Source organism: Haliotis cracherodii, unplaced genomic scaffold, assembly GCF_022045235.1.
Source record: "Haliotis cracherodii isolate W230 unplaced genomic scaffold, xgHalCrac1.p SCAF_16, whole genome shotgun sequence".
In the NCBI taxonomy this organism is placed as follows: domain Eukaryota; kingdom Metazoa; phylum Mollusca; class Gastropoda; order Lepetellida; family Haliotidae; genus Haliotis; species Haliotis cracherodii.
The window spans coordinates 31,428,693-31,455,430 of record NW_027266271.1 but is presented as its reverse complement, the minus strand read 5'-3'; the positions used below and the strand labels follow the sequence as shown (position 1 = coordinate 31,455,430).

At 40.0% G+C, this 26,738-nt stretch overlaps 2 protein-coding genes across 2 annotated transcripts in view; both read left to right on the top strand.

The window, feature by feature from the left end:
• The first annotated feature begins 147 nt into the window (after positions 1 to 147).
• On the top strand, positions 148 to 9,721 carry LOC139464070 (receptor-type tyrosine-protein phosphatase epsilon-like). The gene is made up of 16 exons (XM_071245625.1): positions 148 to 309; positions 443 to 530; positions 1,123 to 1,199; positions 1,415 to 1,451; positions 1,728 to 1,828; positions 3,353 to 3,478; positions 3,591 to 3,736; positions 4,933 to 5,068; positions 5,371 to 5,517; positions 5,698 to 5,719; positions 6,988 to 7,022; positions 7,204 to 7,323; positions 7,474 to 7,590; positions 8,615 to 8,754; positions 8,963 to 9,095; positions 9,589 to 9,721. Exons 1-16 carry the CDS (start codon positions 223 to 225, stop codon positions 9,658 to 9,660), a joined length of 1,584 nt encoding a protein of 527 aa, XP_071101726.1. The 5' UTR covers positions 148 to 222; the 3' UTR covers positions 9,661 to 9,721.
• Positions 9,722 to 21,025: 11,304 nt separating this feature from the next.
• The window catches only part of LOC139463700 (receptor-type tyrosine-protein phosphatase epsilon-like), a 50,509-nt gene continuing 44,796 nt past the window's right edge, over positions 21,026 to 26,738 (top strand). The window contains exons 1-2 of the mRNA XM_071244956.1: positions 21,026 to 21,092; positions 25,417 to 25,563. Of these exons, the coding sequence (XP_071101057.1) occupies positions 21,026 to 21,092; positions 25,417 to 25,563 (214 nt within the window). The remainder of the gene's footprint in view (positions 21,093 to 25,416; positions 25,564 to 26,738) is intronic.

Sequence of the window (26,738 nt, the reverse complement as noted above, 5' to 3'; positions counted from 1 at the left end):
CGAAAGAGGTCGAACTTGTATGTGTGTCATGTGTTCTCAGGTAAGAACAAAGTGAGAGACAACGCAAAAGGAGAAGTTAAAGATGAGGAAAGGGGTGAAATTAGCCAGCCACTGCAACATGACATCATTGAGGTTGAGGAGGACTATGATCCGCCTGTCCTTGGACCAGGTGCTGCTGTGGATCTTCAGGACAGGAACTACTACAACTTTGGGGAAGTGGGGATGGGTAGAGCGACACCAGTGTCGGAGTTGGAGGCCAAAGTTCGGCGAATGGTGGAACGACCGAAGGAAACTCAGGAGGAATTTCAGGTCTGTTATGTCTTTTTCATAATGACATGAGGAGATACCATGTTCAGGTCAATTCGGCTGTTTTGCTGAAAGTTGTAAAGGCGACATGAGCGTCAGGCACTGATCGGCTACTGGTGTCTTTTGTTACTTTCAGGGGTTGCCGGGTGGTTTCATGCACACCCACCAAGAATCTCAGCTGTCGGAAAACAAAGGGAAGAACAGATTTAAAGGCTACTACCCGTGTAAGTTAGCACAGTAATAAGTAATCTACCGATTACATTGTTTATATCAAGTTTATGTAGTAAACAACTAAAACTAAAACAAACAAAACCTTTGTATTTACAAATACATACAAATGACAAATGCAACCATCACTAAGGTCTCCTGGTTAGGTGAGTTTGTCTGCTTCTTCATGCATATTAGTGATATGTCAGCAATATTAAACCTTAAGTATTTTACATCCAAAAATAAAATAAAAAAGTTCCTTCGAACTCTGAGTATACAAACAATGGCGTATACATGCATCATTAATATCTCCTGGTTAGCTGAAATAGTTCGTCAGCTTCTGTGTGCACAAGTATCACAACAGCAGAAAATCAAACCTTTTTGTGCATGTCCGTAGACATAGATGTTAGAGTGTATTGAACTAAAACACATATTCGGTGTAAGTGCATAGTTGATAATTCAAGTGGGAAGATACATGTCCACGCTTGCAAAGCATAATTCGTTTATACTATGACTATAATGCATGAGACAAACAACACGAGAACAGGGTAAAATTTATCACATTTTTAAAATGTTTCGCCCCTGATCTGGTGTCCTGTCTTTGTATAGACGACTACAACCGTGTGGTGCTGCATGACGACAACAGCGGCGGTGGAGGAGACTACATCAACGCCAGCTATGTGGACGTGAGCGTTAAGTGCTACAGTATGACCAAACATGTGTAACCTATCGTATCGTTTTATTATCAATTACAATATACACTCAGTGTGGTTTATGATGGTTTACTGTGTTATCATGATCATCGCCCTCCGTATCGTGTCACTATTTGATATAAATGATAATATATGTGCAGTGTGATTTTGGTTTGGTTTCAACCCTCACCACTAAATATATGTTGTAGGGATACAACATCGAAAAGCGCTACATCGCAGCACAAGGTATGATTTTTTGGTACATCAATGGTTGTTTTTCCACCGATGGGTCAAGACACGCTCACCTCACGAACACCTGGTACCACTAATTGATAGTGATTCATGAATCTCATGATTATGACATAGTCGTAATCATGCTACAGACTCCTCTTTTGGCAGAAGTTTATTTGATTATGGAAATCGTTTTATCACTTTTATTTAATATTTTTTGATGCTGCGTGAATGAGGGCACTTTGTGCGCTGCGTATATCAAAGTACTGAAAGAGCTAATGTCGTTCACAGGGCCCTACAGACTTGAGGTTGTGGATAACTTCTGGGGGATGATCTGGCAGGAAGAATGCAGAATCGTTGTCATGGTAACTGGTTTCACCGAGGCAGGCAAGGTGATGATGCTATATTGGTGTGGCTGTCACATGTATTTTCTGTTACACCGACTTCGATACATGGTTGTGCAACAGACCCATTCTCGAGCGTTTCACCAAAATAGTATACGTCTGTATTTGCATCACGTCGGGCTTTCCTGAAAATAACTGAAATAGTGTCAAAAGCACACTCACTCACTCAAACACATCATATGACAATGCAATATCGGATACCCGAGTGTAACATTGCATCTGAGCAATGAATTTTAACTTATCTTGATATGTAAATATGATGCAATACAACTGTAAAGGGGAAGTTGCTGTACCCAAGACAAATGGAAACAATCGATACTACATATTCTACATTAAATGTGGTTGCATGCAAACGTTACTTTTCGCTAACACATGGTATCATCACTGATTTTCAGTGATCCAAATAAATTGAGGGGCAAACGAAACGCCACCAAATAAATATTGGTCATCTTTTTTTAACAAATTTGCCAAACAGCACGAAAACAGTTGGGAACACATAGCTGGAATGCAACTTACCTATTCTCTGTGAACATGTGCAAGTGCTTCACGTGATTTTCGAGAAAAGTTTATAAGCACTAAAAAATGCAAAGTTACACGTATGAAATTCTGGTATATAAATGAGCAAGATTGTACTCTGTCATCACATGAAACTGTTTAAAACAACGAACATGTCTCGACTAACCGCAGAGCAGAGGGAGAGAGACATCGGTATGTTGCAAATGGGAGTATCGCAGGAGCAGGTTGCCAGGATCATGGGCTGCTTCAAGTGCACTATCGCCAGACTTGTCACACGTCACAGGCAAACTGGCAGAACTGCAGACAGGCCGAGGAGTGGAAGACCGGTATTTACGGGTGTTTCACCTGAGGTTCAGATTCCCAACTTTGACATCATCATCCGCAAACAGCCTTGGACATCCAGTCAGGACCGTTGCTAGACGACTCCGCCTGTATGGTCTCCGTGCCTGTCGACCTTTCAAAGGCATGTCGTTAACGTTTCTACACCGACGTCACAGACTGAGATGGGAGAGGACTGTACAGCAGTGACAGCACAGAAATTGGTGAAGAGTGCTCTTCAGCAACGAGAGTAGGTGCCAGCTCTTCAAGTCTGATGGGCGGGTTCGAATCTACAGACGACGTGGTGAACGGACGCCACGTTATTGCGTCCAAGAAGTGGAGCCTTATGGAGGTGGTAAAGTCATGGTCTTGAGTGGCATCAGAGGGGACCAGAAGACAGATCTGGTAATTATCGACGGAAATCTCACTGCACGCCGTTACGTTGATGAGGTTTTGCGGCCTGTGATACTGCCTTTTCTCCATCGACACCCATGGACGCTTTTTCAGCAAGACAACGCAAGCCCTCATACAGCTGTTTTGCCTATTACGCCCAGTGGAATTTGTTTCGGTAGATATTGGAGACTGGTTATTCTTTGTCCTTGACGTTTTATATTTATAACGTTTGTGTTGGGGAATATTCGTAATCTGTTTGATCGAAGTAAATACATTTAAACACAGATGAAGTGCCTTCGTTATTGGCCGGAGAAAGGTACAGAGATGTACGGGGTCATATCTGTAACCATGGATACACAGACACGCTTCGCAAACTACACGGTCACTAAGCTTTCCGTCCAACATAATCAGGTATAATATAACTTTGTTTCATTAAACGTTTGAATTGCCAAATAACCATAAGTGAAATATGATAAACACTGACTTATACATTATTCTACTAACAATTCCACTCTGTATTTAGGCTGCCAAGAAGCTGTGTCTCGAGCACCTCCACTTCACCAGCTGGCCGGATCATGGCGTCCCAGACACTTCTGCTTTAGTGGAGTTTATTAGCAAGGTGAAGGTCACATCAGTGGAGCAACCACAGCCAATCATAGTTCACTGCAGGTAGGAATGGAGCGTAATATTTGTTTGTCGTGAATGGCGTGTGCTGTTGTGTTTTTGTGTTGAGCGCGCTCGCCAGCCTGCAGTCGATATGAACCTGATAATCATATATAGATTAAGAATCAAATCACCAAATATACCGCAATACATTTACACAGAGAGTGAAAATAAATGGGTCACATATTGCTTGTGACAAAGGTTAATGGGAGTAGCGCCGCAACCGTTTTTTTTAAACTGGACCATGCATGCATAACCTCGTTGTGTTACGCACGATTATCAATGTAATCAATGGAATGTCCCTGCATGTTAGAAATGAAGGGAAATACTCCTTTTATCTGTTTTCTAGAAAGTAAGAACATAGTTGTTATCTGGTTGAGGGATGTCCAGATATGCTTCTGAAGTATAGTGTTATTTGATGCAGGACTTAACAATATCCCAAGCGAAAAAAAGGAATGCACAGCAAACCCCTTCATATATTTTGACAGATTGGTTAAATGATGTCGAGTTTAAATATAGCTATATTAAACAAGTTGAATACTTAAGAGGGACCAGAGAATATACTTCAACTAACTATTTTGTGCATTACAATGTTCCCAGAACAGATAATGTAAACAGTATAGTATGTGTTCCACCAGATTCCAAGATTTATTGTGTATTTGGAGGTATAAACATAAAACCCAGGTTGTGCACCGGGGTTTTTTCATTGAAGGCTTCTAAATAAAATAACGATAATAAATTCACATACTGCTTATTTATTAACCTTTAACTAAAAGATCAATACGAAATGAGTGACATCGTTCAGTTGCAACCTAAGCTCCGCCCATCCTAACAACTGCCGATCAAGACACGATTATTTATACCGCTTTGGTGTCAGGATCATGTAATCAGTAATAGTAATCAGTTCACCCATTCCATAAACCAAAGAATTACGCATGTCACTATTCGGTGATTACCAACAGTTGAGTATAATTGTCAGACAGTGTATCTGGGTAAACCTATCTCAACACGAGAACAGAGACATGTGTATGCACAACGGTCAGAAAGAACAGAAGTGAAACAAAATATATGTAATCTATGAAAATGAGAACACGACAGGCCGTTGTGTTAAAGGAGTATCTTGTAATGAAGGTATTGAAGTACATTGGTTTGTTCAAGCTGATAATTATTTCAACATCTTTCTGTTTTAACAACAACTCCAGTGCCGGTATAGGCAGTACAGGGACCTACATAGCTGTCGACAATCTGATGGAGCAGGCCAAGATGGAGGGCGTGGTTGACGTTGTCAGCATCGTCTCTAACATGAGGAGACAGAGGACGAACATGATCCAGACAAAGGTAGGCGCATCTGTCGTGTAATTCCGCAGCCATAAAACAGCTTGTCATAGTAGCCTGTTCATAATAGAGTTTCGGCCAGGCAAACCAGTGTTCTATGATCAATGTCCCACGCCGTCCGGGGAGGGCCAATCAGTCCAATTTAGTCGCGTCTCATACAACCAGTAGTGTTGTGCACCTGTTCTAACCCAGTTCTCCACAGGGGCAAACGTCATGGAGAGAAGTCATTAAATTGAATCAAGATTGGGAAATCATTCGTTGCTGCTGCTGATTTTGTTAACCCTATCACTCTCTGATATCTGTAGGAGCAGTATCTGTTCATCTACCAAGCGGTGGCGATGTGGTCGTCACAGGGGGACACGTCTTTGGATTCAAACTTCCTCAAAAGGTTGAACCTTGATGACTTGACTAACATAACCATGGGAAACAAGACCGTACAACAGCATCTTGAGGTAGGTACATATGTAACGTTGTGGTTTTGCAAAATAGATGAAAATTCTTAAAATAGATTAATTTACTGATACCTGTGCGACGTTTCCTCCAAACATCAACAACTCGTTTAAGAGTGACTAGATTGCAATCCATACTATTGTCAATTATCATGCGTCATTTGAAATTTGAATTTGTTGTAGGCGCTACAAGCTCGCCCACCCAGTAAGTAGAATAGAATATTGCATGTATATATAAGGAATATTATTTATGGATGTCAACTTCTTTATTATGAGGAACACAACGCAAATGGAAGGCCTTGGGGGTAATTAGCACTGATGGGTAATAGAATGGAAATGACAATGGACAAATTGAAGCCAACTAGATAATTAGCGCCGACAATGGTCAAAGCAATAAAAATAGGTTCCCTGGTCACGGTTCATGGATGGCTGGTGTATCCTGATTTAATCGCTTCTTGTAGTTAAATTTGTCGTCAGCGGTTTTTCACGGTAGACAGGACTTTGGTGGCTTCCCGCATGATGTTATGGCCTTGGCTGTTGAGGTTGTATTCGGAAATAGCGGATTTCAGGATTAGTTTGTTGGCAGAGGTCTGATGTTCTTTGGGTCTGGTGTTGAGGGGTCTGAGGGTGTCTTCAATGTATTGTCCCACAGTTATGAAGATAATCGATGTGATGTTGATGTGACCTCAATTAGTTGCATGCTGTTTTTGACTTATTTATTATCCATCAATATTAAACGAGAAAATAATTTGAGTATATATGGCAGCACCAGCATGAAATACTGCTGTCAGTAGGTGCTGCAAAGGTCGACCTCACTTTGGGACGAAACAATGCAGACGCATATCACATAACACAAGCCTTTATACAAACACTTTTTTTTTAGTAGTTGTCAGCGAAATAATCGAATGAATCATTCGTACCCTGCTAAATGAATAGAAACTAGCCAAAGTTCAAGGCAACTTGGACAAAGGTCAGCATCGCCAAGACTGGTTTAAAGAGACCATTTGACCTTATTAAAGACATCAAGTCTTGACATTGTGTATTTGGCAGTTATCTTACCTTCTCCGTGTTCTTCCAACTTTCTTATCTGTTCAGTCCCTTCCTGCTGATGATACACTCTGAACGATTAGATCAGTTTGATCAATGGTTTGAAGAAGACGGACATATGTTTCTCTCTACAAGTATTCCTACGCGCCGGCCTACATTGTTACGTTTGCTCACGTGACAGAAACTCTCTTGAGATGACCTCACTCAACGATCCCATTGAATATCGCAAAACATTGATCGCTGAATCGTTACATAGGCATGTGTCATATGAAATGCAGTACAATGTAACTCGTGAATGGGACATGTCTGTCCTCTAAAATAAGTAATCAGTTCAAAAGATGCGAAACTAGTTTGTCACAAACATTACTTCTATAATCGGGTCTTCAGTGTATCTGATGAATGCACTTTGACTTATGTGTTATCTAGTGGACAGTGAGCGGAACTCCATCGCAACAGTGCCTGTAAGTACCAAAGCCCATGCATCCAATTCCATAGGGTGCATGCATACAAATTTAACATCAATTTAACACAATATGACAAAACGAGCAAGAACTATGTCAAACAATAAACGACTCATGTTTTCTGCGTTCGTGTTCAGTTGAATCCCATGGCAGCTTGCAGCCTAATCTCCTGTTTTTTCAGTCTTATACATCGAACAATGGTTTCTACATCATGAGTTCATGTCCCAACAAAGAAGATATTTGGAACGCGGTGTATAACACTGATTCTCGCACACTCATCACGTGGGGTCAAGAGAATCAGGTTAGCGACGACAATTTACAAAACATTTGCTTTACAAACGTATGCATCTTCTTTCTGCATAAATCATTTGAGTCACAACAGTACCAATATTGTCGAAGTTTGTGTTCCTAAAACTTCCTTGCTTGAAACATGAGGTATTTATCTTAATAGGCGCACCTCCCGTCATCAGACAAGGACGTTAAAACATCCAGGTTCACAGCCAGCATGCGCAGTAGGACCGTGCTGTCAGATGGAATCTCAGTCACCACTATTGATCTTGGATTAAAGGTAAGTGGTATTATGTATAGAGTGGATAGGGCGTCTGCCCGGAAAGTGAAAGGGCTATGGTTCGATCCCGGGCCGCGTCATAATAATGATGTTGAAAGATGATACTTGTTACCATGTACGCTCTGCATTATGGACGTACATAAAGACTTGTCAACTCGAAGTCAGTAGACTGTGTCAGTTGGCTAGAACCATTAAACCGGTTCTAGTCCAGACAAGCAGACACTCACTCTCACATGAACACTGCTATATATATAGTACAATGAACCTAATTTCATCCCTTCTCTTATGCGGTAACCACATTTCAAGTCGATATATTCTGATTTGTCCATGTTCTCACCGGGATACTGAATCTTGTTCATCCTGTCAGGACGGAACAGCCCTCCTCCAACTGAGGACAAGCCTAGTATATCAGGAATATATTGTTTCTAGATTGCCTAAGTACCAGTACATTTAAAAATACACACAGGGGCCAGGGTAATATTAAGAAACCAGTTTATTCATGTTGCGCCACGAGAAGAAATATCTTATTGTGTGTGGGAAATTCATCTCGACGATTGTTGATTCAGTACTATACCATGTTTGTTGTTTACATGGCAAACATATAAGACTTTGCTTGCAACAATATCTCAATAAACTGATTTATCCTAAACAGCCAGTAAACACACACCACTCACCCTGTCTTCTACCTATAGACCCTGTGGGAAGTTTGTGGTAAGCGGCGACTAAAATCGATCGGATGATGAGACTCGCTGACTTGATTGATTGTGTATCATCATACCCGACAGCATGGGACGTGGCTCATTATATCAACTACTGGGTTGTCTGAGTCAGACTCGGCTAGCTACATGTTACTGGATCACCGCTGGAATATAGCATTCACTCACTATGTCCTGAAGGTTCTGTCGATAAAATATCCAATATAGTCAATTAACGTATTATTTTCAATCGGTTACGTTGAAATAACTTGAGGACTGATTCATGTGTGAAGTTTGGTGACATAATCACTGATCTTCCTATGGCACAGGATGATGCCACCAACACCACCACGATCCACAACTACCACCTGACTGGGAGTGTTCGTGATCCAGGTGTCGCTGAGCTGATAGACAACTTGCTCACATGGACACAGGATCCAGAACGAGGCTCTAGTATGATTGTGTCCAGGTATGTAGGTTTCGTTCTCCACACTTTTCCCATGATCTCATCACACACACACTGGTGTCTTCCATGTCAGCTCTGATGTCGGTCCAAGCTAATGTCTCTGTGTTCTGGTACGAATTCTGCGTCCAGCTAATCATTGTTGTAATATGCCTGTACTCCACCACTAATATTGGCTCCAGCTAATGTTATCATATCTCTGTGATGTCCCCAGGACTGCAACAGAATCCTTGCTCCTGGTGCTGCTTGTGAACATCGCCAGCAGACTGAAGGACGACGGAACTGTTGACCTCATCACTGATATGGGGAGACTGTGTGCTCGTCATGGAGGTGCACCCTTTACAATGGTAGGTCGCAATGGTTGTGGCATGAACTATAGAATGAAAAGCATTTTTTACAAAACTACACAAAAATGAGAACTGTGTCACAAGTTGATGTTATGAGAAAAGTAATTCTGTAAAAGATCTCTCCTCATATACAGGCAGTTAATGAAACGAGAATTTTTAAAACAAAATTGCAATATGAATAATCTTGGTTGATAGAAATTAACTTTTTATTTTGATATCGAGGAACATTTATAAAAAGGTCAGGACAGGATGACATGAAAGCTGTGTAGAAATGCGATAGTCACGTAAACTGGTGAAACTAGTGAATCTAGTTCAACTTATCTCAATTCTGGCCGAGACTATCTCTGTGATGGATGTCAGTCGAATGGTGGAACGGCTCTGACATCATCTGACTATTATTTGTGGCAGAACATGCTTTCGACCTGATTTGTTTAGGCTAGCCTAGTGTTGTAATCCACAGTGGAACCAGCTCATGTCAGTGTTGTCTTTTCAGGATGACGTCCGTTTCTGTCTGGAGTTTTCTCGACAGTTCCTGGAGACTGTCGGAACTTACGCCAACATCTGATGAATGGAACCGCTGAACATATTCGATATGTTTTTCTTTAATTCCTTAATTTTATGATACTGTTTCTAGAATTGTGTTTTTGTAATTGTGCAGTATATAAATCGGGCAGATGTCCCATTACTTGTTAGAATGACTTGTTCCCCACTTCCTGTCTCGTTGTCATGGTTTCTTATGTTCAAACCGTATGTGTATTGACCGATACAAATCTCCTCCATATCACCCCGAAGTGTAGAATGATCGTGTGTAGGTGTCATGATGATACACATGCACCTTTCTAACCATGTTAACATAAATACGGTTAATGATTTCATGCTGGTCCAGAAGGTCAGTAGTATGTGTAAACAAGCCAAGTTTGACATTATCATTCTACTTCCGGCTGAAGTGGGTGGAAAATAATATTGACAATTATTTTATTATCGTTTATGTCCGTTTCAGTTACTTTTGTCAGCTTTAGCTTCACGTTAAATAGACGGTCAAGTGACGGATACAACGCACGCTGCCAATTTCTTAATTCTGTCACCATAATGTGAGGATTGCCGGTTTGACTCACACAAGTAGCCCCGACTGAATGACATAAAATTATACCAGTATATCATGCGTGTTAAGGAATAAGTTCTCGTGTAATGTCCCGTTGTCACTCATAGGTTGATAATCACTCATTGTATGGCACTAACGTATCCATTTGTTAAATTAAACCTGGGTTTGCGACTTGACGAATCAATGGATTCAGTACAGGGCTGCCACAACACCCCTATACATATGCGAAAAGAAGGATTTTAAATACATGATCAGAAATAATTTGTGATTATCGTCTAAACACTGGGGAACTTCATCTCGTACTATGGTAAATACCGTTCTGGTATCAACATCTAGTACAGTCTCAGTTGAAGGAATCTTCATAAAGATAATATAAAGTTACTGTGATTTAAACGCGTTGTCGTTCAAAATCCTCAACTACGCCGTTGGCATGGCATTTGTAAGTCCGAGTCTTTGTTTTGTTTCATTCACTTTCTATTATCAATTATGTATTACAACTGGATGCTGCCAATTTAAGCATGTTTCTGTATTCTCATCACTGTTGTATTATTCCCTTACTGTCATACTTATTTAATAAACTGTGCAACTGTGTCATACTTCATGATTGGTATTGTGTATACATTTAGCTAAAGTTAGTCAAATACTTAGTGGATAGCACGTGGGTGTCAACAATGTTATTCGAAGTCGATAACCATGTAAAGTAAGTGAGCACGTGATTACACATCAAGAACATCACGTGGAGTGTTGCAACCAGGAAACGCACCACGTGGAGAAACTCACTGTGACCCATCCAGGTAGACAACAGCTTTGCGTGTTTTGAACACGGAGGACGACATTGAAATAAGTCGACACATACTATTAGTTATGGTTACCATAACTAATAGTATGTGTCGACATATTTTTCTGCTAACCTAATATGACACCGGCTGATGGCTCGCCCAATATTTTTCTGCTAACCTAATATGACACCGTATACGGCAACTAAAGACACCATGACGAATTTATTATGCCGAAAAGTTTACACTATTTGGTATCTTTGTCGCACATATCATGTCAAAACTTAAAACTCAAAACATTACACTTACAACCTAAGACATTGAGGGTCAAAGGGAGACTACTCTCCGAGGCGAAACCTCAGAGGCGAAACCTTGTTGATAATGTTAACTTTATATAATCTTATTAAAGTCAGGAAATTGATCCAAACAACATGAACGTCCTTGCAGATCACAAGTAATGATAAAAAAACACAAAACATTGTCGAATAACGACTTTCTGTACTAGAATTATCATGTGAAACAGGTGAGGTGGGTGTTGAAAAATCCAAGATGGCTGTTACTGACGGTATACGGCTGAGGTCAATATCAACCATCTTGAATTTTTACTGAAGGTATACGGTTGGTTGGTTGGTTTGTTGTTTAACGCCGCACTCTGCAATATTCCAGTTTTATGACGGCGGTCTGTAGATAATCGAGTCTGGACCAGACAATCCAGTGATTAATATCATGAGCATCGATCCACGCAATTGGGATCGATGACATGCATCAACCAAATCAGCGAGCCTGACCATCCGATCCCGTTAGTCGGCTTTTACGACAAGCATAGTCACCTTTTACGGCAAACATGGGTTGCTGAAGACCTATTCTACCTAGGAATCTTCACAGGTCGACGGTATACGGGCTCATATGGGGTCAGTAGTTCTGCTCCCTGATTGGTCAATTTCACTGTGACGCATATTAATGCACAATATAACCATACACTGCAACTGCAGACCAAGTCAGGATGATGTACCCACACTCATTGTATAACCTGCAGGCCACATTAATGTGCGAACATTTCATTCACCGGAAACGGGGGGACCACCAGAAATGGGCTTCACACATTGCACCCATGTGGGGATGGAACCCGTGTCTCAGGCTCCCTGACCCAAGTGTGTATTTGGTCACTCAGCAATATTCCAGCTAAATGACTGCGGTTTGTATCACATGGAGTCTGAACCAGACAATCCAGTGACTGTCACCATGATCATCGTTCTTTGCAATTAGGATACGACGAAATTCAAAAACCGCTTCTTAATCATAAGAAATCTGTTCCTAATATATCATAAGCATGTAAACCTCTATCAATTAGTAACCATGCCAGGTGTTCGCGAAAGAACGAGCGTATCTTGCCCAATCGCAAACACATGCAAAGGCACCAATACAGCGCGTCTGTTGGGAAACCAGCTATTTCCAAAGCTGATTTATAACGTGTCTGTTTGCAGATGTATATGATTAACATGTAACGGATGCATGTGTATCTTTAAGGCTTCAATACAAGTTAATTTGTATTCATCAAGCCTTAATGTGGTCATACAGAAGCAGAGTTGCAACTACATGTGTATTTGTGGCCGACTTATATGAATGTATGGCATAAACGAGACATTGCTATTGCGTTAAATCTTCAGAAATTGTATAATGCTTATTTTATTTATTTTCTTGCACACCCATACCCTATTGTTTAGCATGAATACAGGGCATGTAGCGATATCAGATAACCCTACAAAGATATCTTTTCCTTTTCCAATGAAATACTTGTAGTCTCAAGACATGCTTTGGAAAATTTGAATTGACAACGTTTTGCACCTCTAATTTCGAGACGCAGTAGGTGTATATGTGAATCACTGCCGTACGATTATTCAATGTTTCATGATATGTATTTACACAAACCAGTTATCAGACAGAATAATGTGCTTTATCATATAATTGATGGGTAGGCTTCTCGGCAGGACAAAGCCAACGGATAAAAACGATATCCGTGGGGGTCATATGCGGATAGAGATGCATATATCAAAGGTCAAGTAGGGACTACTTTCAGTGTTTATAAATAAACTTGGCGTCGCCCTTGTCATTCGGCAATCGAGTCAGAATTAACCATCGGGAATCTGGATAAACTACAGAGATAATTGTTATCATTATGAAAAGAACAGTCTAATATACTTAAAATCAGTGTCTAACTGTGATGTCGCTGAGGCATTTGATGTCTCACAGACTAGGGTTAGAGTAGCTTCCCTTTGACAAAGAGCAGTTACTCTAGCGGACAGACCGATGGATTGCCGCAAAATGCAAGTAAAAACAATTGTTGATTTGCGTATATGTTGCTTCGCCACGGTATAAGAAACAGATTTCAGTTGGAACTATATTGGCTACTGTCACTGTCCGACTGACACATCACTTACCCTGTGACGTAATAAATATTCAAGCGCACATTCAAGGAAAACTCGCAATGTTTAGGTAATGTTTGTGAGAGAGGGAAAGCGATTTTCAAACACAGAATTAAAGAATGACATTATATGATAAAGACATTATTACGCTTGTGTGTTTGGGGATGGTAAATATCCTGTAATGGGAATAAACACTATTTATTTAGCTCCCAAAGGATCTCTAAATGCAATGTTTATTCCTAATGCAGGATATTTACCATCCCCAAACACACTCGCGTGATAACCTCTATAGCTGTTCTGTATTTCCCGACACTGATACCCATGGTGATACAAAGAGCCTGACCTGTCCCTTCCTCCCCTTGAATTATGTCCTCGTATACTCTCTTATCAATAAGCTTTATCAGAAAGCTCTGTACAGTAATTCAGGTCATTGCAGCCTTAAATTATATCCATTCATCCACACTGTGTGATACAAATGCATGAATATTTAACTCTTCCTTGGAAATCACAACGTTTATGCAAGGGGACAACTTACATCCTTTCCTGTCTGATCAGAAGGAGGAAATCATATGCACAACCGATAAAACTCTTTCAAAGTTATCGCCACACCTGAGGAAAAGGGACTAAATGTTGAATTAATGCTGTCAGTTTTATATTGCTGTATTTTAATTTGTGTATCATTAATGCCTTTCATATTCATACATCAGTAAATGAATAACTATGTGTTCATGTTTAATTTATTACATTATTTCACATGTCTCTCCAGCACCTGTCGCGGAGTTCATGTTAATGTAGTTTAGGAGGAAGGGCAAACAAAACACACTTCTCCCTGTGTAATGCTGCACCACCCGTACTTAACGACCACCGAACCACGTTCCAGAAACTCTATTATGAGTATTTGTCTGTCTGAAGGTAATAACATTATAGTTAAAGATAAACTGAGTCAACGCATCGACTGTATCGTGTGTCAATGGGAAACTGCATTGTCACGTGTTTGGTGTGGTGCAATGACGTCGTTTACGTACAAAGGACGCAGACTAGTGTTTAAACCGGATTTTTATATACTCCAATATACTAAAGGAAAGTAAAAGAAACTGTGCTTCATGTACAGTTTCAATAAAAATAGTCTAATATGAAATAATGCATCTTACAATACATATTCATTAAGACATCTCCTCGACTTTAATGTCGTGATTCAAAGTTTGCACGTGCATGTTCGTGCACGGCGTAGAATTTGGGTGTCAGCTTGTTTAATGGGAGCACTCTACATGCACACGTGTTTTTTAAATGTGAACAGCGTACAATGACCCTTTAGCTATCAGGTGCTCATATATGCCACTGACAATTAACATCTATGCGCCGTGGATATGTTTAAAAAAAGAGAATTGACAGATATTTTACTGTTCATCGAAACACAATTTCATCTCTGAAGACGTCTCCAGCAAGGCAACACTCATGACTTGAGTGCATGTATGACCAGTCGTCCACGTATGGCGTCACGACAAAAGGACACCCATATTCGGTTGGTGCATCTACCAAACTGCCATATTAACAGCTTGGGCAATTCCTGGATTTGAGACCAATTTGTGGCAGAACCGTACGCAACCGGTTGAGGGGGCACAACAACCGTCCCCAACCTCAAGTAATACGCCAAATTATGCTTCCTCGTAAAGCCCATTTTGAAACTATAAAGCGTTTATGCATGATAAATGATAATATTCAAATTTATATTCGACAAGAATGATTATTCTAAATAATGTATTTCGATGAAAACCATAAATCCAAGCAGCTATATATAGCAAGATGTTTAACGGACAACAGACAATTCGCGGTGGCTCATATGAACTATACACAGGTTACACATTGAAAGGGGGCAAATCACATGTAATGACCAGGAAACGAATTAGATCAACACTGATTCGCTATCACGTCTAGCCCTGCTTATTTAACTGGGAGCGTGATAAAGCTGTTTTAGCAGAGATCTCTTGTATGATAAATGGAGGACTTCAGCTTTCAAATATTCCAGCAGCTTCAGGTTTTGGTGTCTACATTTCTCAACTTGTGAGGTACAACGGAGCATGCTCTGTCTTTGAAGATGTCTTACAACGCTAGCTCACATGTTGTGTAAACAGGGTTACAACATTCAAGGCATCAGTAAAGCTTTCAAAAAGTATGATGGTAGACATGTGAAGGACGTTTGACGCATTAGTGATCAAATAATGTCCCTAGTTTGACTTGAACCATATATTCCCGTCTTTTTCAGGTGAACAACTAACATGCCTTTGCATGTATTTTTGACGAGTGCCAACGAAGGAGCAGGATACGCTGACATTTTCGTGAACACCTGGTATCACATTTTTATAGTGATTAATAAACACATGCTTATGATGTAGTGTGAATCGTTAAATGAACATGGCTTTGGTTTCACACAAGTAGTTACACTACTTTGGCTTCTAACAGTTATTTCCATCGGCGTTTAGGATCAACTCGATTTTCTTTTTCCTTTTAATACCTGCATTTATCAACAATATAATTAATCTAGTATTTTTGCCCGGTCTTGTAACATATCATCTGACATAAAATAAATAAATGCTTTGGTTCTGGTGTTTGGTATTGTCTAGCTGCTACATGAAAAAAAATGAATTGTCCTTCAGTGATTTGGATATGGAATGGCTTTCTATCAATACTAATAACGCAAGTGAAGAAAATGAATACTGTAAAATTACTGAGGTGATCGAAATTGATTTGTTGAGCGATATTGACTTTCATGCCTTGTTTTCGGAAATGACAGGAATCTAGCACCAAGACAATGCGAATGAAATTTAACAATGGTGTTGACTAAGATCTACCCTGCTCAGATGTGGCCGCCGACACAGATCAAAGCGACTGCCCCTGATCAATCCCAAACTAGAACCCAATTCACTACCGTATCGGGAAAAAACTCCAAGATTTTGAGAAACCAAGACACAGCAAATTTAAAAATAAAAAACACTAAATTAATAGGCTCAATGAAAATGTTCTATGGTAAGACAAATAACATTTATCATCCTTTTTTTAAAAAAATAAGACTTAAAAAGGTAAGGAAAGAAACTTAAATTTAAAAAAACAAAAAAGCTTGCCTACCTGTTTTACCGATTGGTCATCGGGGACGAGAAAATACCCGTAGACGGAATTACTATTCCAGTTGCTGAGTTGGCCGACCTTCTCCGTGCATTCTAGGCCGAGAAGCGGCGGCACATGAGGAAGGACGGGGCACAGAAAAGAAGATGGCATCAGGTCATACAGTAGGTCCATTTCAGGTGACAAGAAACACCAGCCAAGTAAAGTATTACAGCACACGCGACAAATCACAAACTCCAAATATAACACACCCTGACGTTGGAAATTAACACAAAACACACAAGTTTCAGATCACTCCGTTCAATCCCCACAAGTCGATTCCACTTCGTCAGAATTGGTTTGCGATTTTCCAAACACAAGCAACACATTCATAAATCAGAGTTCATGCGCTGGGGTATTTTCCAAAACTGTTCCATAAACATTTTCAACATCTTCATGTTCACTTTCCTGTTACCTATTTTTAATATTCCATTAATCCCAAATGTCGTTTGTCAATGAGTTCAGAGAATAAAATTATGTTGACTTTGACTTAATTTCAGATCATGTTGTATATATTCATAGAACTTTTTTTCGTTGCGTAACTGAGTATGAGTGGGGAAACGTATGTGACAGAGAGCGGGAAAATACCGTCAAAATAACATTGTTGCAATGTTCTGCCACGAAACCAGAGAACTTCAAATTTAAGCAAACATTGTTACGATATTCTTCGGCGATACCAATAAACTACAAAGTATGAAATCATAAGAATGGAACGTCAGTTTCCATGGGTTCATTGAAGTGTGAACGACTTAAAAACGCTGGATAAACTTCCGTGTGAACCTACGAGCTTGCTTCTTCTATGAACAATACACTCACTACAAACAAGATAAACACTTACACCACTCGTTTGTACATGTACATGTCTAGGATGTTAGGTAGATATTAAACAATATCATTTAGGATTGGTTATTTCATGATATTATAATATAATGAATAATGTTGTCGATGCGATAAACCGATCCAATAAAATTGGTATCACGATCTGATAAACATGCAAATGAGGAAACTTCTTTCAAAGGGATGGAAGTTTACAGAACTATCAATGTGACTTTGTTCTAATCTGTCCTTATACATTGGCGTTGCACGGTTGAAAATCACATACCTCTACTATATTGATTAGAAACTAATAACTCAGTCCCACTTTTCTTTTATACTGTGTTTGCTCTCTCTTACACGCCGACGTCTGTACAAGACCTTTGAGCTCATTAAATTTAGTATATTTATTTATTCCGCGCAAGTGCGCAAGGTACACGTTATCTTGGAGACTTTCAGTTGAGTAACCAAACGTGCGATTGTATACAAAATTACACACATTATTGAAACAACACGACTTAACGTCGCCAGCGATCGGGAGAATATGGAGCTGATGTCCTCATTTAGTCTGTCTTACAGATCCTGATACAAATATATATCAAATACAGCCCATGCAAGTCTATTATTGTAGGTCAAGTCTAGATTACTGCAGTATCAGGAAAATGAAGAGAGTCACTGGGCTCCCTTTTATTATATTTTTATTAAGATAACTGAACAACTGTTTTTTCTGTACGATATGTTCATTTCAGAGACTGGATGTTAGTCTAGTCCTCATAAGCAACATTAGAAGCTTCCTGCTAGTCCTTGAGGACCTTTTTCACAATACCTAGTGGATTTGATACTGATGATTCTAGTTAGGAAAGTAACATACAATGTGTCTTCATGTGCTCAATTTAGTTAACATTTAATTTATTATTCACATATCTGAAGCATTTATAATGATGGGTGATGTGTGGACATGTTTGTTAAAGCTAGTTCATCTTTCTCAAACTGGCTGTGGTGCCGTCATCAACGGTTTTATAATAAAGGACGATGTTCTCCACTGCGATGAGGACGATGTTCTCCACTGCGATAAGGATGATGTCCTCCACTGCGATAAGGATGATGTTCTCCACTGCGATAAGGACGATGTCCTCCACTGCGATAAGGACGATGTTCTCCACTGCGATAAGGACGATGTTATCCACTGCGAGAAGGATGATGTTCGGCACTGCGATAAGGATGATGTCCTCCACTGCGATAAGGACGAGGTTCGGCACTGCGATAAGGATGATGTTCGGCACTGCGATAAGGACGATGTTATCCACTGCGATAAGGATGATGTTATCCACTGCGATAAGGATGATGTCCTCCACTGCGATAAGGACGATGTCCTCCACTGCGATAAGGACGATGTTATCCACTACGATAAGGATGATGTTCGGCACTGCGATAAGGATGATGTCCTCCACTGCGATAAGGACGAGGTTCGGCACTGCGATAAGGATGATGTTCGGCACTGCGATAAGGACGATGTTCGGCACTGCGATAAGGATGATGTTCGGCACTGCGATAAGGATGATGTACGGCACTGCGATAAGGATGATGTCCTCCACTGCGATAAGGATGATGTTCGGCACTGCGATAAGGATGATGTCCTCCACTGCGATAAGGACGAGGTTCGGCACTGCGATAAGGATGATGTCCTCCACTGCGATAAGGATGATGTTCGGCACTGCGATAAGGATGATGTTCGGCACTGCGATAAGGATGATGTTCGGCACTGCGATAAGGATGATGTCCTCCACTGCGATAAGGACGATGTTCTCCACTGCGATAAGGACGATGTTATCCACTGCGATAAGGATGATGTTCTCCACTGTGATAAGGATTATGTTCGGCACTGCGATAAGGATGATGTTCGGCACTGCGATAAGGACGATGTTCGGCACTGCGATAAGGATGATGTTCGGCACTGCGATAAGGATGATGTTCGGCACTGCGATAAGGATGATGTCCTCCACTGCGATAAGGATGATGTTCGGCACTGCGATAAGGATGATGTCCTCCACTGCGATAAGGACGATGTTCTCCACTGCGATAAGGACGATGTTATCCACTGCGATAAGGACGATGTTCTCCACTGCGATAAGGATGATGTCCTCCACTGCGATAAGGATGATGTTCGGCACTGCGATAAGGATGATGTTCGGCACTGCGATAAGGATGATGTTCGGCACTGCGATAAGGATGATGTCCTCCACTGCGATAAGGACGATGTTCTCCACTGCGATAAGGACGATGTTATCCACTGCGATAAGGATGATGTTCTCCACTGTGATAAGGATGATGTTCGGCACTGCGATAAGGATGATGTTCGGCACTGCGATAAGGACGATGTTCGGCACTGCGATAAGGATGATGTTCGGCACTGCGATAAGGATGATGTTCGGCACTGCGATAAGGATGATGTCCTCCACTGCGATAAGGATTATGTTCGGCACTGCGATAAGGATGATGTCCTCCACTGCGATAAGGACGATGTTCTCCACTGCGATAAGGACGATGTTATCCACTGCGATAAGGATGATGTTCTCCACTGTGATAAGGATGATGTTCGGCACTGCGATAAGGACGAGGTTCGGCACTGCGATAAGGACGAGGTTCGGCACTGCGATAAGGACGAGGTTCGGCACTGCGATAAGGACGATGTTCTCCACTGCGATAAGGACGATGTTCGTCACTGCGATAAGGACGATGTTCGGCACTGTGATAAGGACGATGTCCTCCACTGCGATAAGGACCATGTTCGTCACTGCGATAATGACGATGTTCGGCACTGTGATACAGTCTCAATAAAATCAGATCTTAGCTCTTGCTACCGCTATTATTCAAGAGATTACACTGCGATGAGGCCGATGTACTCCACTGCGATAAGGACGATATTCTCGAACCTGCAACCATCCACCGATCCACCCTCGCACATCATCGCGATATGTGTGCAATTATTTTGAACGCGAGGTTGAACCCCACTTAAAATCACATCACCTATCGACTATCAGTGACGTCAGCTGGTTTCCCTTATCGTTTAAAGCCTACGCAGCCATTTCATAAGTATTTATTCATTCATTCACCCGGGATTTGCCTTTTAGTTCTGATCCAAAATACTTTTCAATTTGTTTGATATACAAAATGCATTAAGCTCATTAGCCGATTGTTTTTCCATATGAATACATAGGTTATATTCCAAATACATGATGTTTACTATATACGGAAACACACGATGGTCTGAAATGATTGATGTTTAAGGGGTAATTTAAACTCAGTGAAGTAGCATTCGAAACCACGTATAAATACAATGTGTGAGTGAATCGCCCACTTTATCATATAGCAACAAATAAACTTGCAGTCAGCCACACATTGAGAAGCCATATATAAGCATATTTTGGAATGTTAGTCAACGTTGTTTTGAGGAAGAAGGTAGTGCATCGATGTATATGTATGGGGCTTGAAAGTAGTTCCTGCGTGACGACCTCATTTGCATATTTATCTGATCGTGATACCAAGTTTATAACTATTATAACACTAGCCATTATATTATAAATATGGTCATCAGGAACAGTTTCGTTTGGTTGACTTCTTCCTGCGTTGACGTTTCGAATTCCCTTTAAACCCAACATGGCGGCCTCCTGTGGGTTGTGTTTTGCAGTCCTGGGATTAGCTTGCTGTGTTTGTCTTGCACTGAGTGAGTATGTTTAACAATGAAATTGTTTTCTCAGATTATAAATAAGGACAACAACCTCAACCTCACCACAAGTGGATTTGCCATGACAGAAAACACAAAATCAATTATTTCATTCCTATATGCCATAAATAGAGATTATTAGTTGCGTGAGATTCCGTATCGTAGATATCACATATCTGGAAAGAAATTCTATCCTTGGAGTCTGTGGCGGGCATAATACCAACTTCATATTCCCCATAAATCATATTTACGATACGGAAACACACGAAGGTGATACATTCTTTATGATTTAATGTCATGTTTAAAACAATCGAAGTTTAAGATTTATATATTTCCATACACAAATGTAAATTTAGAAACTGTGTACAAATCCTGAGTGAACCGTCCCATCTGTGATACAGAAACAAAAGAAATGCAGTCATGTTGGTTTACACTCACCTAAATTTACTCTTGTGGTATGTTATGTAAAGCCTTTTGACCAAGTTGGCTTCACATATTTGCATAAGTTTAGTACAAGTAGTTCCTCCAAGATGACGTCATTTGCATATTTATCGGATCACGATACCATGTTTATGGGATTGGTTTATCGCATCCATAACACTGAACTCTATAACACTTTCTGTTATGACCGTTGAAGAACATAGCAATTTGACAAACAATATCATACATATATCTATGATATTTACCCCAAGGATATTCTGGGAAGACTAGCTCCTCAGTCCAACATGATTCTCCGACTAATGCGGATGGAGTCGTTAAATTAAGCAAATGATGTGTGATGCATTACACCAATGGTTTGCCTGGGCCAGACTCGATTATTAACCGTCGCCATGATGTAACTGTTCTATTTTCACTCGAAATATAAAAATAATATTTTGGGAATTAGGGATATAATATTCAATTTATATTCTTCAATGTGCACTTTGGCAGGATTGTGAAGGATGATTCAATGTTGGGATCTGGCTCTCGCGAAAGTGTGTTAACCATTCTTGAAACCCAATTCCATTTCAATTCATGGTAGGATACATAAAGTGTTTTCATAACTCTTTTATTGTACATATATTATAAGAATTGGTATAGAGATTCAGGAAATAGGTTCCGGAAAAAGTCATGTATTTCCAATAGGTAGTAGTAAAGTATGGAATACCGGCCACAGGCCACATGGTCCACAACAGTGGCGGACATTTACTTATAAGGATCTTACATGAACTTGCTAAACAATACCTCTGGATTTGTATGATGTTATCTATATTGGAATTTAATAAATTCAAAACGTCAGTGCAAAACAATTATCAGTCTTGAACATCTGCCGATAGCTATTTTAAAGGACGTAGAAGGCAAAATAGCACTGAAATCAGTGGTGACACCAGGTGTCCGCGATAGGGTAAGCATGTCCTGCTCTACCAGTAGCATCCGCAAATTTCAATAACAATTGTGTGCCAGTGAGTAAGGAGGTGTGAAAACTCCATGTAAATGTTACATTTAGTAAACTGCACCGAACACTTTCTACAATGATTTAACCAGGCCTTTGATGGTGAGACGTTGATCCAAAAGTCTAGTTGTAAGCAAATGTGTCTTTCCACGACATTTGAATAGAATATACATGCTCTGAAGTACCTAAACTAATAGAATTACACTTTTCGAAATTGACCTCATTTAATCATACTCTACCAACCGCATCATGGCATGACAGATTAACTATGGTAATCTGTCATAGTTGTCTACACGAAACTGCATTGTGATGAGACAGCAACATGTGTGCAATATCTTTCTACCCTTGGCTGTGTCCTGAACAACGGGACCATGCTATCATTAGTATCACCAGGGCCCCCTTGCACAAAGCGATCTCAGCGCTAAGATGATCCTAACTCCCATACTTTAACACAGGCTTACGATAGTCTTAGCGCTAAGATCACTTTGTGCAAGTGCGACCAGTTCAACATGGCCTAACATAGTGTACCATGATACTAGTATATAGCAACACTCCAAATATCACTGATAATGTTCAGCATTTATCTTGATCTCTGTTGATTCCGTTACTCAAGTTTCATTCAAAATATATATGTGTAGCTCTTCATCAACATTTCATTCTCATCAATTGGTGCTCCTCAAAAACATTATTATCATTGCTACATGAAAATGGCAAGGCGATTGGAACTGTAAACATTGAAACATTCTTTTATGCCACCTGATGCATCATTCCCAAATCATAAGGTGAGATGAGATTATTCCTTCTTACACACCTGTGGGTGAGAAACCCATTTGAGATAACTGGTATCAAACATATGTGTGAGATGAAATTCCAGGCCCGTGATTGGCTACTCCATGGTGATGACCTGGGGTCAGATGATGACGGACTACTTTCCTGAGTGTATCTCATTCATAAGTTGCTCGTGCTTCAGTCGAATGTTCACCTACGTCTATATTGAACAACAGGACCGTGTAATTAATAATAAAAATAAACAAACTCGTCCTCGTCTGCGAGTTTGTTTGTTATTATTATCAGTTACATTATCTGTTGTTATGTCAACATTATCGTTTTTTCAGAGTGTAAACCCCCTGGATGCCACAGTGACACATATGACCCTCCTCTTCAACCCTCACTTCGACATCGAATAAAATTAAAAATACATCACCCAGACTAATACCCTTCACAGTTTTTAATTCCCCCTTCTGTTTATCATTTACAGTCATTTTAGGCAATTCAAAATTACTGAAAGTGACTGAAAGTGAGGTACATTGTAAATCTCGCCAAATCACTATTCACGGCGTTATATAAAGATTTACTGTGTTTAGAAATCTACATATCGGATATTCACTCAAATAATTAAAGTAGAAAAAATAGCATATTAGCGATCACGGGTATCAAATCACTAACGATAAGTCTGAAACGTCGCTGATAAGCCTAGAATCGTTTAGAATGTTTTGGAAAATACTCATACACGATGGCTGAAGTGTACGTTCCGACATATTGGATTGTGTTTACAAAATGCCGAATATGAGACGCCTATTCGATTAGGTATATTTCAAACTCAGCTGCTATACATGCATCCCTGAATTCCTCATACATTTTCGAAACAAAGGATAAATGGTCTTTGTCACCAATACAAATTATCTAGATGAAATCATGCGAAATAAATTAGGTATGGAAACGAAAACTGTGCTCGGAAAACTGTACTTGCTGAAATGTAAACAAAGCAAAATTCAGATTTTACACTGTGTAGCATTTTTAGATGTACTTTCGTCTAATTGTTGCATACATTGGCTCGATCACGCGTTTGAGAATATTCATGGGAAGAGTATCGTGGCACTAATTATGGAATTACACATATATACATTACAATGATGTGGTAAATTCAACAGAAGCCGTAAAAGTTTCCGTCCTGTGTGACGCCATGACTGACGCTAAATCACGCACAACGATGACGGTAGTTATCTGCATTTCTGACTAATTCTCTTTGTTACATTGGAAAACATGGTAAAACAAATAACAGCACGCAGATTGTCAGAATGTTTCTGATTACTTGCGTGACACATTTATGTGTATACGATCCATAAATCAACGAAAACCTCCTCTGGAAATCCCGCGTTCTGTTGTCAGTGAACAAGCCATTTTGTAAATGTCGGTCACCGGTAGTGATGTCATACGGAAGTAAACATTGTTGTACATATTTGGTAATTTCTTTGAGATGTAAACTTTCAACTTGGCACCCAGCGTGTTCTTGGTTTTTGTCTAGTTTGCATTTTCATCATCGCCTTGATAATCCACAGATATGACGGAAACCTTTTTGTGTAGGGTCACATTATTTATGAGTAGTAAGCAGCACATAGGATGAGGTCACTTATGACAGTGATGTTATGTATTAAAGCGCTACTGCAATCGTCAGAATAGACAAAAATCATCGGTTCGATGCTAAAAAGGTGCGATTTTAGGGTGTGTAAGAAACAGATTACTGCTCTCGGGCATGTCAGATACCATTGATCTTACAACTCGTTGTTACAAAGGGTATCGCTTTCGCTCGTTAGATACGTTTTGAAACAACTCGTTATAAGATCAATGGTATCTGACAGACACTCGTGTTGTAATCTCTTTATATCCAGTTCGATAGATGGAGTAAAAGACTTTTACCTGTATGTATTACGTGATACTTCCAGAACATATATATCTTACGTTTTGCTATAATACGTCATAAGGCATACACAAAGTATATATTACAAGAAACCAAAACGGGTACACATTCTGGAAGCAATGTCTGATAACACAAACACACCACCAACAATAAGATCTTTATATCTACTCTTATTGACTTTTATCTACTCACAGGTACCTGCCCTCCAGGACAGTTCGGAGACTCCTGTAGCTATTCCTGTCACTGTGAAGGAGGGGCCGTGTGTAACTCCACCACAGGAGAATGTCCTGGGGCCTGTGCACTACAGTGGAGGGATGGGAGGAACGGCACTTGCCAAAGAGGCAAGTTATCGCATATTGTTTCCAAAAAAGGAGTTCGGACATATATTTTATGACTGTTTAATGGCCAATTGCTTAAAGCTTAAGGTAACTCTACTCAGAAATAAGTTATGTGTTTGATTGAGAATATCAATATGTGTCAAATTTAGGGATAGAACATTATGGCAAGTACCAGGTGTCCCCATAGGTGCTAAGTGTGCCCCTCTTCATATATTGTTATATGGAAGGTCCTCCATAATTACATGCTGGATGACACAAGAAGCCATAAAAAACAAACACAACACAGCAATTTTACAGATTTTAATATTTAATGTTTTTAATGTTTGACCAACATTTGAAAGACGAATAAAGCGTTAAATAGAGATGATGAGATCGTTGAAAAACAGTAAAATCGTCATTAAATACATATTTTATGAAGCGAGTGCACGATCTATGGTAGATGATCATGCGAAAGCTACATAACATACCATTGAAAGTTCGCGAGTTTCGCCAAAATGGTATCTCACAAGAATGAGTGTGATATTGTATATATCACTCACGCTAAAAAAAAGTATTTAAAAATATAAAATAACGCGAAAACGGTTGATAATCTGGCTGCGCATGGACATTGATATATGCCCTGACAAGGGCATTGTTAACATTTCTATTCATAAGCATTAACAAAATGTTCGAGTTATTGTGTCTGCAAACATGACTGCAGCAATGCTCAAGACCTTCATTTAAGAATTGTTCGAGTGATGCTCATTCAAATGCATAGTTGTTTGTATGCAGAACTGTAAGAAAACCTAAAAAGCCAAACAGCACCGCTCTTTGAACCCACAGTCGATCACCACCGTGACCTGGTTGTGCAACCATCATTGTGCGGCTCCTTAATCTATGAGCTGACATTACATTCTGTCCATACCATTTGAACAAACGGAATTTAGAGTGTTCACCAAAGACTGTTCCTGTACTGTAGTGAAAATCAGCAAACAGCTAAAAACAGAGGGCAAGGTCTAAACTCTCAGAATAAGAAAATACAAACGTGATCTAAGCACAACATGTTAGGCTAGAGATCAGTAGGAAATGTTATTGTTTACCTTTGAGTGATCGGATTGTGCAGTTGTGTATATTCATTCATAGACAAACACGTTTGGAAACAATGCTACAAAGTACGCTCCGAAGCTGACATGATGGGA